Here is a 16,666-nt window from a genome sequence, read left to right on the forward strand (position 1 = left end):
AACCACCAGGCTGGCCATGTTGCGGCCTAGGGCTTGAGCAGTGGTCTTTGTGGCCCGTAGCGCCAAATCCGTAGCACTTCTGAGGTCCTTAAAAGCTTCTGGTTCAGGGCCCGACTCATCCATAGAGCGGAGGAGCTTAGCCTGAAAAACTTGAAGCGTCGCCATGGCGTGTAGTGCAGAGGCGGCTTGACCAGCGGCAGCATAGGCGCGGCTGGCTATGGCCGAAGTAGTTCTGCACGGCTTGGATGGGTGCACCGTCTTTGACCTCCAACTACCTGCAGTGGGAGGGCATAAGTGAGCGGCGACCGCTTCCTCAAGTGGAGGGAGAGACACACGTAACCTTTTTCTTCAGCGCCGTCAACAGTGGAGAGCGTGGAAGAGGCAGATGAGCGCGTTCGCGCTGAAAAGGGCGCGCGCCAACTTTTAGTGAGCTCTTCGTGGACCTCAGGGAGAAATGGGGCGGCGCGCTGACGAGGGGCCTGTTGGCGCCCCGGCAGGTACCACTCGTCGAGGCGGCTTCTGGTGGGCTCAGCTGGGGAAAGCCATTCGAGTCCCAGCTCGTCGACAGCACGAGACATGACACAGAAAAGTTCGGCGTCAACACTCGCTCTAGTGTCAAGACGATCAAGCTGAGAGGAGGGGGCGGGGTCCGCGGAGCCCGACCACTCCTCACTCTCAAATGCCGCCATCGAAAATGCGTCATCCATGTCCTCAGCAGATCCGCCGAACGAAACGAGTCCCGCCGCTTCACGTGAGGGGCGTTGGTCGCTTCGAGCAAACAGGACTGGAGAAGAGGGCGTGGGCGAAGCACGCGGGGAAGGACCCGGCGTGCATTCGCTGAACTCACCGCGTTCAGGAAGCCTCTGATCGCGCCGCTTCTTCCTACGGGGCTCACGGGGTGCCGAAGATGGAAGATGGGCGGGTTCACTCTCAGAAGTAGCGAGAGCGAGTCTTGAATGGAGGATAGCCACAGGCATCCCGTCGCAGTGAAGGCAGCCGCCTTTAGTGAGCGCTGACTCGGCGTGCTCAGGGCCGAGACAGGCAGCACACTGTGTGTGTCTATCAGACACGTGCAGGGGAACCCCGCAGGAATCACAGATGGTGAGCGGCATTTGAAACAACGCCGCGCGCTGTGAAAACAGCGATTTGCTCTTTTAGAGATAATAGAAAAAGGATACTCGTCGGATGCCACAGGGAAACGCTTGGCTGGCGATCTGCCGTGACGCGAAGCTGTTCCGCTGAGAGGCTTTTCGACGACGAGCGGCTTTCAATCCGGAGAAATCAGCGACGAGGTGAGTCGAGAGCTGAAGGAGATTAAATCTGTCAAATGGCGGATTTTCTCTGTATATATACTCTTGTGTCACGTGCAGTTTCGCGCGCTCGACTCTGGCAGAGCGCCAAGCGCCCTGATTGGTTTGCGCGCCTCTGCTAACCTGCCATTGGTTTGTGCAGTTGCCTCAGCACAGCCTATCAGCACACTCGCGCGAGCTGGATGCTCCCGCCTGTGCTGCAACAATGCGTTTTAAAATAAAGGCTTCAATATTCTCGAGAAAAGGAATTTTCCCACAGCGTTTGCAACGCAGTACGAGAGAACGTTCTCGTAAGGGAACATACGCTGGCTGTCATGTTCTTCTATGGGACAGACAGCAGCGATTGCATTATTGAACGGTAAATATAAAATAAAACACACACCCAAGTACTTTTTCAGCTGTTATTGCAGTTTTGCATTTGGAGAGGCAGGGTGACAACGAAATACTGTATATTACTTAGATAAGTTTTAGGCTATATTTTTGGAGGGAAAAGCTTAGTGTTCATGTTCGCATGGGTAGTAGCACTGGCTTTAGCGGCTCTAACTTAACTTTTCCATATCATTCATCTGATGATGGACGTCTCATGATATTTATTTTAGCACAACTGGGCTGTATTAGGCTATTGATTCCCGTGATTTTGCTTATAAATTCCGATTCAGCCATTAGCCTACCTTCGTGATCACGCAAAGAGGTCTGCCGTGGCGGTCCGTTCAGAATTTGCTTAGAAGCTAGTTCACTTCTTCTGATGAAAGCAGCATAAAACAGCAAAAATCACACCGTGTATGCCCGCCTTTAGTTTTGTTCACATTGTCATGTTAATTATAATCGAATGCATTTTGTTTTATTGACCACAATATGATCATTGATATTTGTTTGAGAGGGGCACTTTTGATTAATTTTGAAAAAGGGGCTCCAGCACCCAACATCTTTTTGTAGGAGACTTTGAGCTTTGTAAGTTTGTAGATCGTATACATGCAAAAACATCTACACAACACACTAAAGAAAAAGAAAACATGAAAACACATCATATGACCCCTTTAATACATTAATACAAATGTAATGCAACTATTATTAAAAACATGATGTATAAACTCAAGCTTCTAGTTTTCTAAAATTGAGCTTGAACTTTTTTTTGGTTCTTGTCATAATTATGAAAAATTAGACTTTGTCTCCCTCTGCTGGTACAACACGAGCACAAAGATATTCAGGCTCTTTATTTACTCTGTAACAAAACTCCGAGCTTTTAGAGTTACTGTGCGTTTATACAAATAAAATGATTAATCCATGAATGAGAAACTGTAATTTGCTATGAAATAAAAGGTGTTTCACTGCTGCCTCATCAGGTCTGTCAGAGGATGACTGAAATCTAAATGAAGTCTTAATTTATAACAGTGAAGTCACTGTATCTTCAGTGTCACAGATCAGCCAATATTCTTCAAAACAACACATGGAGGACGTTAAATGCCAGTTTTAAGTTTATTTTAGGTTCTCCCAAGCCAGTAAAGTGCAAGGTGCTCACAGGTGCCAAAAACATGACAAATTCAAAAGGGGAAAATTTTTTTTAAGAAAAACAACAACTTCAATATACAAAAAAAAAAAAAAAAAAAAAATCAGGTATAACCATTCAATCAGAGTACTCAGCAGATACTGCGCTCACTACCATCAGTCCAGTGCTGCGTTCCAGTCCAAAATTGTCATACCCTTTACTTGCTAACTTTCCTCCGTCTCGTTCACTCGGATGTACGTCATTGCGAGTGCCCTCTACTGGCGGAAACTGCAATGGGCTGAATTGGAACGCCCTAAGCCCTTGATCACTTGGAATCAGCTATAGAGTTGATTTATTATTTACATTTGTTTTCCCTTTAAGAATTTGTTTAATGCAGCATCCAAATGTATATAGGTGTTTTTTGGGTTGTTTTCAATTAAAACAATTAGAATTAATATATCATAGAGTTTGTTGTGGTGGTGATTAGACGAGATCTGTGGTGACGTCACAATCGCACTGCATTGTGGGACATATAGGTGCCTGAAGTGTACATATGAAGTAGACTCGCTCCCTCGGTCAAAATCGAGGGAACGAGGGTCTGTCCATCTAAACTTCCCTCGTCCACTTCACAAAGTGGAACTCACTTCAAAATGGCGGCAGGGATTCCCCCAAGGGGAAGTGCTTAGGGAAGTTCGCAAGTGCGTGTCTAAAAGTGGACTGGAACACAGCACTAGCCTTCTTTTACCACTTCTTTGTGTGAGAATTTATACACATGGGTACAACCATTTCTCAGCAATAATCACAGGAGAAAGTATTAAAGACCATCAACATGTGTTAAAGATCATGTAAATAGTATTAACAGATCAAATAACCCCATTTCCTTCACCACACAAATTTAAATAACACAGCACAAATTTCAGTTCAACAATAATTAGAGGAAGTAAACATCAATAACTTCATCCAAACAATTCCACCCCCTTACCCACCATACTTGGTATCTCCCACTCCCATGATGCAACACAGAACAGGTATAAAAAGCATGACAAAAGTCCATTCCAGTCTTTTACTCAAATCAAGATGGCTGCCACCATGTATGCTGATCCAGGTGACAATCAACAGTTTGTGGAAAGCTTAAATGTCCTCCGGGTTAGTGCTCAGGTGGCCAGTCTGAGAGACACAACAGTCTAGTTGTAGGTGTATGGGTGTGTGAGTCTGTGGTTAATCCATCTCTCCCTTCGCTGGTACATCAAGGTAAATAAAGAGTCTTTTAAAAACACAAGTATGTGTTCATGTATTTTCTAGAAAGGGCTAACAACGGGAACACAGGGAAGCTCTGTGACATTCAGTGTCTGGTGATTCGGTTGACTGTGAGTCTCTGTAGTGGATCCTTATTCACCATCAGATGATCATCAGAAGATCAGACTGTCATCTTAATCATAGCCAGTCCTAAAATAAAACACACAAACAGTCACATATGCAGTATGAGATATTACATCCGTCACATCTTTTCATAAGAAAACTAACTAGATAATCTATATTAATTCCATCTCAAACATGATCATATAGCTTCTATCTGATGCTCAAAGTCACTCTACAATATCAAAAGCACATGAAAGGTCACTTTCACACAACGGACAGCTGATACAGAACCAGCAGAAATGACCATTACACTCAGTACAAATTTAATATCAGTTAATAACAACCCAAATCTCAGATTATCACACACATAAGGCGTCTTTACACAGAAAGAGCGGCACAGAAACCAAATCTGAAGCGGCATAAAATCACAAAATGTGCATTTACACAGAATGTTATTGCTTCTCTGACGCGGAGAACATAAATGCATTTACACAGAAATCGCGGGAAAATAATACTTAGAACATTACTATTTTAAAACTACAGTTTTAACAAAGTGTTATAAAATGAATTTAAAAGTAATTAAATAGTAAACAAAGAAATAAAACTCAAGATATTATGAATTATCACACAATTAATTTTTTTTCAAAGAGCCAGAAAGAACAATTCTGCTATCGTTAGCGTTTCAGGCAGGTCGTGTGTGGGTGAAATATCGTCCTCAAGAAGATGATTTTTGGAATATAATATAACACAGTGACGGTGAAGCATTTATCGTATCTGAGAGAAATGTAGCGGCGCGTTGATCTGCCAGTCTCTTCAAAGGAAGATTACAAACGGCGAAAGACAATTGATTACACACGGCGACGACTCTGTTATTTTGGTGGTTTGCGTCACGATGTGAGTACAGGACACTTTTACTTTATTGTCCCTTGTTGGCTGACATTTTTTAATTTGGCTAAAACAATATGGAGCTAGGCCTATATGTTTAGTCTTCCGCTTCTTGATTCTCGCGCCGTGCGTTTGGTTGTCATGACAATGACGTAGTTTAGAGTGGCACAAGATCGCGTTCATTTACACTGAACCAAAACAATATCAGAGTCATCTTTGATACTAGGGGCTGAGGTGGGTCAGACTCGTTATATTTTAAGTCTGCTTTTATGCGGCATTGTGTCTTTACACAGAACTTTGAGCAGACACAGAGCCGCTTTAGAGCAGCCTTAACTCGTCTGTGTAAAGATGCCTATAGAGACAGTTAAAGGGGAAAAGCTGAAATAACATTAATATTATTTTCACAATCAGTCAAAACAGTATGAGCAGAATTAAACTCATATTAAACACAGTTTAAAGTTCAGAGACCTACAGAAACTGAAGCTGAATTTAAGACTCATTATCTGATGATCTCAGACAAAATATTCACACACACACACACACACACACACACACACACACACACACACACACACACACACACACACACACACACACACGTGGTGTTACTGAACCTGGTACAATTTACTTATATTTCTAGTAAGTAAATCAGCCATTTGAGCTTTAAATTAAAATATGATGATGAAAATCGTTAAAAACTATTCTTACACTAGTGTCTCCAGTTTATGATGTGGATCATCCTTCAGATCCTTCAGCAGCTTCACTCCTGAGTCTCCTAGTTTATTATATAACAGATTCAGATATCTCAGGTGTGAGGGGTTTGATCTCAGAGCAGAAGCCAGAGCAACACAACCTTCATATGTGACACCACAATCATACAACCTGTAGAGAACAATGACACACATTAAGCCTATATCCAGAGATACACATGACACTTAAAAAATAAATAACATTATGCTGTCAATATGAAATATATACAAATACTCATTAGTTCATATTGTGAAAATACATCAGTTAGGATTAGGGGATTGATTATAGAGTTTGTACAGTATAAAAATCATTATTTCTATGGAAAATCCCCATAAAACATGGAAACCCAACATGTGTGTGTGTGTGAGTGTGAATGTGCTTTAATGCTTAATGTATTTGTAAAGATTTTAACCCTCTGAGGGTATTTTCTTCACATTGTAGCACTATAAACTTAAATTTCTCCGTCATTTATGGTCATACAGAAAAAAGAAATATAAAAAAATAATCTGTGATATTTTTACTTTTGTAGGTGTCCACTTACAATCAAATCAAAACATTGTGCTTTTGTAAAATAAAGAAAATAAACAGGGTGTGCGTTCTGCCTCTCCGTCGCGGTGAACTTTTTTTTCTTGAGCACGTCTATAAACTGAAACAAAACTCAGCGAATACTTGTCACACATTTATGAGCCATATACCTTTATAAACATTTAAGTGTGCACTTTTAAATGATCTGATTCAAACTGAAAACAAATATTCTCTGTTTAAGTAATTTGTATAAAACCAACAAGATGTCCAGCTTCTCAAACGCTTCCTAATTATTTTTTAATTTGAACACGCCCACTCGCGCAAAAGAGATTGACATGCAAATCTCCACATGGAACGCGAACGCGCTCGTTACCTCAGAAACAAAACACCAAAACACTTCACAAGTCTCTGCTTTTCGTCGAGTTTGAAAGACGCGCCGTGAGCTTACATTGGAATTACCTCAGAAGAAGAACGCGATTTGAAGACAAGAAAGATGTAAGGTAAGAAATTCTTACATATTAGTTTGTTATTGTTGCATAAATTTCACATTGCAGTTGAACTGTTGCTAGATATATGGTGAATATTATAATATTTAGACCCGTGTTTACTGTTAATGTGTTTGTGGATATCTGCTCAAATGTAGATATGTATATGGTAAGTTAACCATAATGTTTTATATTTGAGCGCGATCGCGTTTGAATGTATCATATTTGGATCGCGATCGCGTTTGAAAAGCACCAAACGGCTTCATGTTTTTACTATTATCTCATTTCATATCATCATAACGAATGGAAACATTAGAAGTAACATGATAATCAATATATTTTTCTCTAGCTTAGTTGTTACTGAAATATTTTGGAAGATTTATAGGCTGATATGGTTATTGTTATTATTATTTTATGCAGCAATGTGCATAGCCTATGCCTACAAGGCACAACAAACCTGGTGTTCATTATATTATATATTGTTGGAAACATTTATGTGTGTGTGTATGTGTGTATTCTGTGAATTTTAAAAAGCAATTTTAACCAGAAAAATCTCAAATTTATTCCCAAAACCGTGCAGGCCTATAGTTTCTCTTGATATCAGTTTGTTCACTTTTTTTTTTTTTCTTTCAGGGCCCAGATGCCACTCCTGCTAACTTCAACATTCACATGAGTTTGTACATGAACATGGTAAAGTGAAAATCCAAAACCTTGGAAATGAAAGGTATGTACAATGTTTTTAGGAATGGCACAAAGGTCTCTGTCTTTGGATAATTGTTTTCAATGAGTGCTTTTTTGTCATTTGTTTTGTATCTTTGGATTATGTTGTGTTGTAAATAAATCCAAAAAATCTAAAAAATCTAAAAGCCATTCTTTTTTAAATCTCCTCATTCTTTGTGCAAGGTTGCTCAGAATGATAGGGGCCTGATAGCTCCTAATAGGGCCGTTAGGGGAGGTTCTTTGTCTTTCTCAGGTGTCCCTTTATGCTCCCACATAAAGCTTTTTCACACAAAACACGTCGTAACATTTTTAAATCAATATATTGTCTTATCTGAATGAGCAGTCAGGGTGATTTTCACATAGTTTTGGAGCAAATATTCTAGGCTACGTCATACAATTTTCAAAAGTCTTGTGAAGAAATAATCAGTATGGGTTTCATGAACTTATTTCAGTGAGAATTTTTTTTTGTATTTTCACAAACCATGCATAAATGTCATTATCTCAAAACTACAAACTTTTACATACATGCTGCTGATATATTATTGTAGCAGAGTTTGTGCTTGAATACAGTGTAATTAGACTTTAGCCATGAAAATGTCACAAGTAACAGAAATAAGCACAAATGTCAGAGCATGTCAGAACACCTCCAGGACCCAGAAAACAGCTCAGACCTCAGAGGGTTAAGGAACATGTGTGTGTGTGAGAGCGCGAGTGTGATTTAATGTATTTGTAAACATTTTAAGGAATGTGTGTGTGTGTGAGTGTGCTTAATGTATTTGTAAATATTTATATGTATTTATATGTATTTGTAAATATAAATATCGATCAACATTTACGATGTCGTTCTCATCATAGATATAAATTTGTAATGATGTCTGATTCGTGAATGAATCATTTCAGTCGGTTCACTGCAGTGAATAGGAGAAACCCATTAATAAAACCAGTCTAGATGATTCATTCATGAATAATAACTGATTTGGTTTACCGAGTTCAAATCACTGATTCAATGATCCTGTCAATTTTTTAGTTAACACTGTCTCAGGAAAGACTGAATGGTCTGGTCATGCTGTCTATTAAACACGATTTAGCACGACGGCTTGATTTCAAAGATCTGATCAAAGAATGGTGTTGTACTGTATGCAGCATGTAATTATTTGTATAGTTATTAATGTATAATTTTAGTTAATTTAATAAACTTTCCAATTTAGTTCTTTATTGTCTCTTATTGAATATGCAATAATTGCTATGCTTTTAGATAATGATTGTTATTATATGTGGTAAAAAGATAAGATGAGGATTTATAGAAAATCCAGAGCTTCCCACTCGTATTTACGACATTAGCCGCTTTTCCACTGTCGGGCCGAACAGTTCTCATTGCGTAACCGTTCCATTCCGTGCCGATCCGGATCAGCTGGTACGGTTACGGCTTCATTTTCCACTGTGGGTTTATTAGCAGGATTGTAATACAAACGTGTCAGCCGTTGCCTTGGTAGCGCAACAATTTACTGATGATATGAGATGTAAATAGCGGCCGCGTTATGGAGAATGATCAGCTATTGCTTTTTATTTTATTATAGCTTTGTTTACTTCACTCAAAGAGCGCTTAACCAGCTACAGAGAAACTGGCAGCCAGACAACAGACAAGTGACCAATCCTGGTGACTTTACTTCACGGATTCTACCAGCACGGTTCGGCTGAGGATACATTACCATTATAAGAACCGTTCGGCCCCACGGTGGAAAAGCGGCTATTGTGGAGGCATTCATGGGCCTTCAACTCGTAAATACAATCTTTACGAGATGACATGAACATATGAGTGTTGAGTGTCGTAATATCCATTTCAAGTGGACGTGTGGAAGAGACGTGAGACTGAAAGCACTGAAAAGCCCTCGCGCTGCTCATATGCTGAGAGAGAGATAAGACAGTAGAGCTGTACGATTCATCTTTAAAATACTGTGATCTCCATTCAAACACCCACACGATCTTCTTCAAATTCGTCTGTCTATTAAACCTTTGACAAAATCATATCACAACATTCAAATCTGTGTTGGCGCTGCCGCTGACCCAGAGAGTCATCATGAAACAGCTTCACAAAAGGTCTTTAAAACCTCATAATAGTATCATTATTTCTGTGATACAATAGTTTAAATTATCATAGAAGAACTGGTATAAAAGTTTAAAGTTCAAATATAAACACTGATGTCTACAATAGCGATCAAAATGGAAACTTGGCGCTTAAAATAAAGCATTTATAGATTACATTATTCCACCACTAGGTGGCGACGAGTGACTGTTAAAAATGTATTTGTAATTGAATTATTTATTCAAGAGAATGTAGTACTGTATGATGCTTCTGAAATTAAACTCAGAAAGATGTGATGAATTGAATTTGTAAATATGACTCATCTTATACATCATGTACAGTCTGTATAAGTGTATGATTTAACTTTTACCCATAGTCTAGTGTAAAAAAAAGAAATACATTGCAATATCGAATCGCAATATTGTAGAAACACAATTCTTAAAAATTGCAGAACATATAGTATCGGCACCCAAGAATTGTGATAGTATCGAATCGGGAGATAGGTGCATCGTCTCAGCCCTAGTGTGTGTGTGAGTGTGAGTGTGAGAGAGAGAGTGTGTGTGTGTGTGTGTGTGTGCGTGTGTGTGTGTGAGTGTGCTTAATGTATTTGTAAACATTTTATGGAAGTCTTAATATTAATGTAATTAATGTCCAATAAAGGCTGTATTAAAGCACTTTAATGACATTTTCTGATTTTCCGTGACCTAATCTAAAGTGAGAACTATTTATGGTTAATACGTTGTTAACAAAGCATTATCTAACTCTTTACAGAAGAGCTAATTAAACAATAATACTTGGTTAATTACAGTGACAGTGAACAAAGAATTCGCTATTTGTATATAGTCTCTTAATATATTAACTACAGCTTATATACTATTATATACTATTCATTAACTATAAACTAATAGTTTGAAAATGATTTATAAGCGCTGTGTTACTGTATACTTGTGATAAAGTGTAACCATTATTTCAAACTGGTCGCATTAAGTGTAATTGTTCCTTTTGTATGTGATGGAGTGATTCTTCTTTTTCAAAAACAACACAAAATAAACAAAGTAAAGATGAATTTGACTGATAGCATTATAATTATTTTTTTCAAGATTTCCATAGATATGGTGATATATTGTTATCATGTGTTATTTTGGCCATAATAATCATGTAGTGATAAATCTGATATGGTGACAGCCCTGGTTCAGGTGAAACACACACCACTTCCCTCTTTTCAGCTGCACACACACATTTTGAGGAAATGCCCACGCTTTTACAAGGGTCTGTTTGCACAAGCATTACAAGGCAAGTTGATTTACAGCAAACATTTGTAATTTAAAAAAAAAAACTCTTCACTGTATCAAGCTGGAATCTGTCGCTGAACCACCGGATGGGGCTTACACCAAAGATATATTGTATACACTATCTACTGTACATATTAATCCTTATTCACTCCGAGTCTTTATGGTAGAGATGATCTTACCACAGTATCTCCAGTTTACAGTGAGGATTCTTCAGTCCAGCAGAAAACAGCTTCACTCCAGAGGCTCCTAGTTTATTCCCAGACAGACCCAGTTTTCTCAGGTGTGAGGGGTTTGATCTCAGAGCTGAAGCCAGAGCAGCACAACCTTCATCTGTGACACCACAATCACTCAACCTGTAGAGAACAATGACACACATTAAGCCTATATCCAGAGATAAACATGACTGTGGCGATGGGGGAGTGGTTTTGCGGAGTCTGTAGCGGGAGAGAGAGGACGGAACAGAGCGGGGAGTAAGTAGGTCAAGTGCAGATGATGAACACCTGTGTCTGATTTCAGTAATTGGCGTGGAGAGACCGGATATAAACCGGAGTGAGAGAGAGAGACGGACTGGGACCTCGTGGGCTGTTGCTGATGCCTTCCTGAGAAAGATCACCGATTTAATATTCTGAATTATTGATTGTTTTGTGGCTGTGCTTGTGCACGGTGAATGCGCTGTGTGCGCACCTTTTCTTTTTGTTTATATCAACACGTGAATAAAACGAGAGTCCCAGTTCAGCCGACCCCTGTCTTCTTCCTTCCTTGCTATTTAATATCTGAACCTCATCACAATGACCATAATGAATATAATGCTGTCAATATTAAATATATACAAATACTCATTAGTTCACATTGTGAAAATACATCAGTTAGGATTAGGGGATTGATTATAGAGTTTGTACAGTATAAAATCATTATTTCTATGGTAAATCCCCATAAAACATGGAAACCCAACGTGTATGTGCTTAATGTATTTGTAAACATTTTAAGGAACATGTGTGTGTGTGTGAGTGTGTGTGCTTAATGTTTTTGTACACATTTTAAGGAATGTGTGTGTGCTTTATGTATTTGTAAACATTTTAAGGAGCGTGTCTGTGTGTGTGTGTGTGTGTGTGTGTGAGTGTGCTTAATGTATTTGTAAGCATTTTAAGGAACATTGTGTGTATGTGTGTGTGTGTGAGAGAGAGAGAGAGAGTCCTAAATGTATTTGTAAACATTTTAAGGAACGTGTGTGTGTGTGCTTAATGTATTTGTAAACATTTTAAGGAACGTGTGTGTGTGTGTGTGTGTCCTTGAGACGTTCACGGGTTATTCAGAAACGACGCAGTGCGGAAATGGAAAATCACCAAACGACAATAAAACTAGTCCAGTGATGTATATATTTAGGCTTTCTGAAGTCTTGGAGCCAATTTCTGTGAGGAATCGATCAACATTTACGATGTCGTTCTCGTCATAGATATACATTTGTAATGATGTCTGAGTCTGATTCGTGAATTAATCATTTCAGTCGGTTCACTGCAGTGAATAGGAGAAACCCGCTAATAAAACCAGTCTAGATGATTCATTCATGAATAGAACTGATTTGGTTTACCGAGTTCAAATCACTGATTCAATGATCCTGTCAATGTTTTAGTTAACACTGTCTCAGGAAAGACTGAATGGTCTGGTCATGCTGTCTATTAAACACGATTTAGCACGACGGCTTGATTTCAAAGATCTGATCAAAGAATGGTGTTGTACTGTATGCAGCATGTAATTATTTGTAAAGTTAATGTATAATTTTAGTTAATTTAATAAACTTTCAAATTTAATTCTTTATTGTCTCTTATTGAATATGCAATAATTGCTATGCTTATAGATAATGATTGTTGTTATATGTGGCAAAAAGATAAGATAAGGGTTTATTACGGTGGCCGGGAAGTGCAAAGCAACATTACAAAGAATGAAACACTTTTACAAAGCTCGAGACAAATTTACATTTTGGAAAACATTTTTACCTACCATAAAACACAATTACATGGGCTAAACACTTTTACCAAGGACAAAACAAATTAACATTTTAGAAAACAAATGAACAAGACGCAAAACACTTTTACCAGTCCCGAAACAAATTTACAAATGATAGATTCTTCACGGAAAGGGAATGTACCACATACCGGAAGTGACAAGTGTTGTATTCCAAATTTATTAAAGGTTTAATTTAGGTTTCCACTACAATAGTATATAAACTGAGAAAGTGATTATTGAGTTTACAGCAAGAGATTCCTGCCAGACCTGTTTTTCCTTTGTAAGTTAAATGAGTCAGATCACAGAGACGCTAACCTATTGTCTTCTATGGCTCTTGGAGCCAGAGCCACAGTCCAGACGTTGAATCGTTAGGCTGATTGGATTAGCACATATGCGTTTGAATGGTTATGCTGATTGGATTGAGACTGGTAACACGCTGGAGTCTGGGGCGGGTTCCTTAACCTGTATACTCATTTACATGCTTTATTCAGAGTCTCCACCTCTATGTAATCCCTCCCCTCTTTGAAAAGTATAATTAAATGAATACTGTATTATGAGTTAGACTTGATGATGATGAACTACAGACTTGATGAACATCAGACTTGATGAACATCAGACTTGATGAACTACAGACTCGGAAGAATAAATCTCTTCTGCTTATAAGATCCATCTCAAGTCTCCTGGTTTTTGCTTCGATGAAGGAATAAAAAGTTTCCAACACACGGAAGTGATGAGGTGAAAGCGGGTGATAGGTGCTGTTGGTGAGCGCGGTCAATTTGTGTTGTCAATGTGGAGTAAATGGCGTGAATGAAGTTTATGGTGACCGAACATGGAATGCGGCCGAGGGATGTTTTGCCCGTTTTGTGGCAAACACATGAACAGCTTAACGCGGTTTTGCTTTACGTGTGGTCTGTGTTTGGAGTTTTTAAAGGACGCGGACCAGACGGAAACATTGGAAACACAGGGGACTTCTCGACAGCCGGACACAGTGCTAAGCAAAGTAAGTGTAGCAAAACGCTAGCTATCTGAGGACATGTCAATAAAAGTCAGTAGTAATGCTAATGATTTTTCGAACGGCTTCTAACTTTCTATTTTGAAATGGAACTCTGTCCATTTCAGCAGAACAACCATGCCCATCATACAAACAGTTCATGGAGTACAGAAGCTCGAAGTCAAAAGAACGACAGTCTTTTAACTATGGGCCAAAAGGAAGATATAGGCCTAAAGAAAGAAAACACGTTACGTTGTTAACGTAATACGTTGTTAACAAAGCATTATCTAACTCTTTACAGAAGAGCTAATTAAACAATAATACTTGGTTAATTACAGTGACAGTGAACAAAGAATTCGCTATTCGTATATAGTCTCTTAATATATTAACTACAGCTTAAATACTATTATACTATTCATTAACTATTGTAACTGTCACCAGCTGGAGTGCCCATGAGAGCCACCAGAGGGCACTCCACACCAGACTATTGTCACTCTCACAAACTACATTTCCCAGAACTTACTGCCCGGACTCATCATCATTGATTGCATTCACCTGTATCTCATTACCCTGTTAGTCTCAGCCTATTTATACCTTGTACACTTATTCATTCCCTGCGAAGTCTTGTTTTAGTGTCACACTGCAATTCTGAGTATTCTCCCGGTTTTCATGTCTCTTGGTTTCAGATTTCTTGCCCTGTTCCCTGGATTACTCTTTTGCCTCTGACCCCTGCCTGTTTTGTGTGTTTGTTTGTACGGACGGCCTGCCTGTGTTTGACCTTGCCTGTTCTTTGGATTAACCCTTAATAAAATCTGCATTTGGATTCTCCACCTTCGTGTCTTGGAGCAGTTTCATGACAACTATAAACATATAACTATAAACATATAACAACTATAAACATTATAAACATAAATATCTATTCCGAAGCTGTGGGGGGAGCTCTAGAGAGAAACCTGCGAGCAAAAAGCGAGAATACAGCGAAGAAATCCCGAAACTACTGAGCCCTGCTTTAAAAAAAAACTCTTCACTGTATCCTGCAACTGTTGTCTGGTTTGTAGTTTGTCTGGTTTATTTAACTGGGCTGCATTTCCCAAAAGCATCGTAAGCCTAAGTAGATCGTAAAAACGATCGTACGACTGATCTTAATATTACGGTCTGTTTCTCAAAAGCATCATAACTTAACCCTCTGGGGTCTGAGCTGTTTTCTGGGCCCTGGAGGTGTTCTGACATGCTCTGACATTTGTGCTTATTTCTGTTACTTGTGACATTTTCATGGCTAAAGTCTGATTACACTGTATTCAGCACAAACTCTGCTACAATAATATCTCAGCAGCATGTATGTAAAAGTTTGTAGTTTTGAGATAATGACATTTATGCGTGGTTTGTGAAAATACAAAAAAAAATTCTCACTGAAATAAGGCCATGAAACCCATACTGATTATTTCTTCACAAGACTTTTGAAAATTGTATCACGTAGCCTAGAATAATTGCTCCAAAACTATGTGAAAATCACCCTGACTCATTCAGATAAGACAATATATTGATTTAAAATTTGTACGTCGTGTTTTGTGTGAGAAAGCTTTATGCGGGAGGTGTGATCACATCATTAATATGTAAGCTTTTCCCACCTGAGAAAGACAAAGACCCTCCCCTAACGGCCCTATTAGGAGCTATCAGGCCCTATCATTCTGAGCAACCTTGCACAAAGAATGAGGAGATTTAAAAAAGAATGGCTTTTTGATTGTTTGGATTTATTTACAACACAACATAATCCAAAGATACACAACAAATGACAAAAAATTATCATTGAAAACAATGATCCAAAGACAGAGACCTTTGTGCCATTCCTAAAAACATTGTACATACCTTTCATTTCCAAGGTGTTTGATTTTCACTTTACCATGTTCATGTACAGAGACTCATGTGAATGTTGAAGTCAGCAGGACTCAGTGGCATCTGGGCCCTGAAAGAAAAGAAAAAAAAGTGAACATACTGATATCAAGAGAAAGGCCTGCATGATTTTTCGAATAAATTTTAGATTTTTCTGGTTAAAATTGCTTTTTAAAATTCACAGAATACACACACACACAAATGTTTCCAACAATATATAATATAATGAACACCAGGTTTGTTGTGCCTTGTAGGCATAGGCTATGCGCAGTGCTGCATAAAATAATAATAACAATAACCTATAGCAGCCTATAAATCTTCCAAAAGATTTCAGTAACAACTAAGCTAGAGAAAAATATATTGATTATCATATGTTACTTCAAATGTTTCCATTCGTTATGATGATATGAAATGAGATAATAGTAAAAACATGAAGCTGTTTTGTGCGTTTTGCTTTTCAAACGCGATCGCGCTCCAAAATATGAAACATTCAAACGTGATCGCGCTCCAAAATATGATACATTCAAACGCGATCGCGCTCCAAAATATGAAACATTATGGTTACCATATACATATCTACGTTTGAGCAGATATCCACAAACACAGTAACAGTAAACAGGGGTCTAAATATTATACTATTCACCATATATCTAGTAACAGTTCAACTGCAATGTGAAATTTATGCAACAATAACAAACTAATATGTAAGAATTTCTTACCTTACATCTTTCTTGTCTTCAAATCGCGTTCTTCTTCTGAGGTAAATCCAATGTAAGCTCACGGCGCGTCTTTCAAACTCGACGAAAAGCAGAGACTTGTGAAGTTTTTTCGTGCTTTGTTTTTGAGGTAACGAGCGCGTTCGCGTTCCATGTGGAGATTTGCATGT

General features: G+C 38.7%; 1 protein-coding gene across 1 annotated transcript in view; it reads right to left on the reverse strand.

Annotated features, from left to right (window-relative positions):
* Positions 1 to 2,769: 2,769 nt before the first annotated feature.
* The window catches only part of LOC307161790 (NACHT, LRR and PYD domains-containing protein 3-like), a gene marked incomplete at its 5' end in the record, with an annotated part of 44,024 nt that continues 30,127 nt past the window's right edge, over positions 2,770 to 16,666 (reverse strand). Inside the window, 3 exons of the mRNA XM_079876734.1 lie at positions 2,770 to 4,242; positions 5,749 to 5,922; positions 11,075 to 11,248. Of these exons, the coding sequence (XP_079732860.1) occupies positions 4,227 to 4,242; positions 5,749 to 5,922; positions 11,075 to 11,248 (364 nt within the window). The 3' untranslated portion in view covers positions 2,770 to 4,226. The remainder of the gene's footprint in view (positions 4,243 to 5,748; positions 5,923 to 11,074; positions 11,249 to 16,666) is intronic.

The sequence above is a fragment of the Squalius cephalus genome, assembly GCF_949319135.1.
Source record: "Squalius cephalus genome assembly, chromosome: 7".
In the NCBI taxonomy this organism is placed as follows: domain Eukaryota; kingdom Metazoa; phylum Chordata; class Actinopteri; order Cypriniformes; family Leuciscidae; genus Squalius; species Squalius cephalus.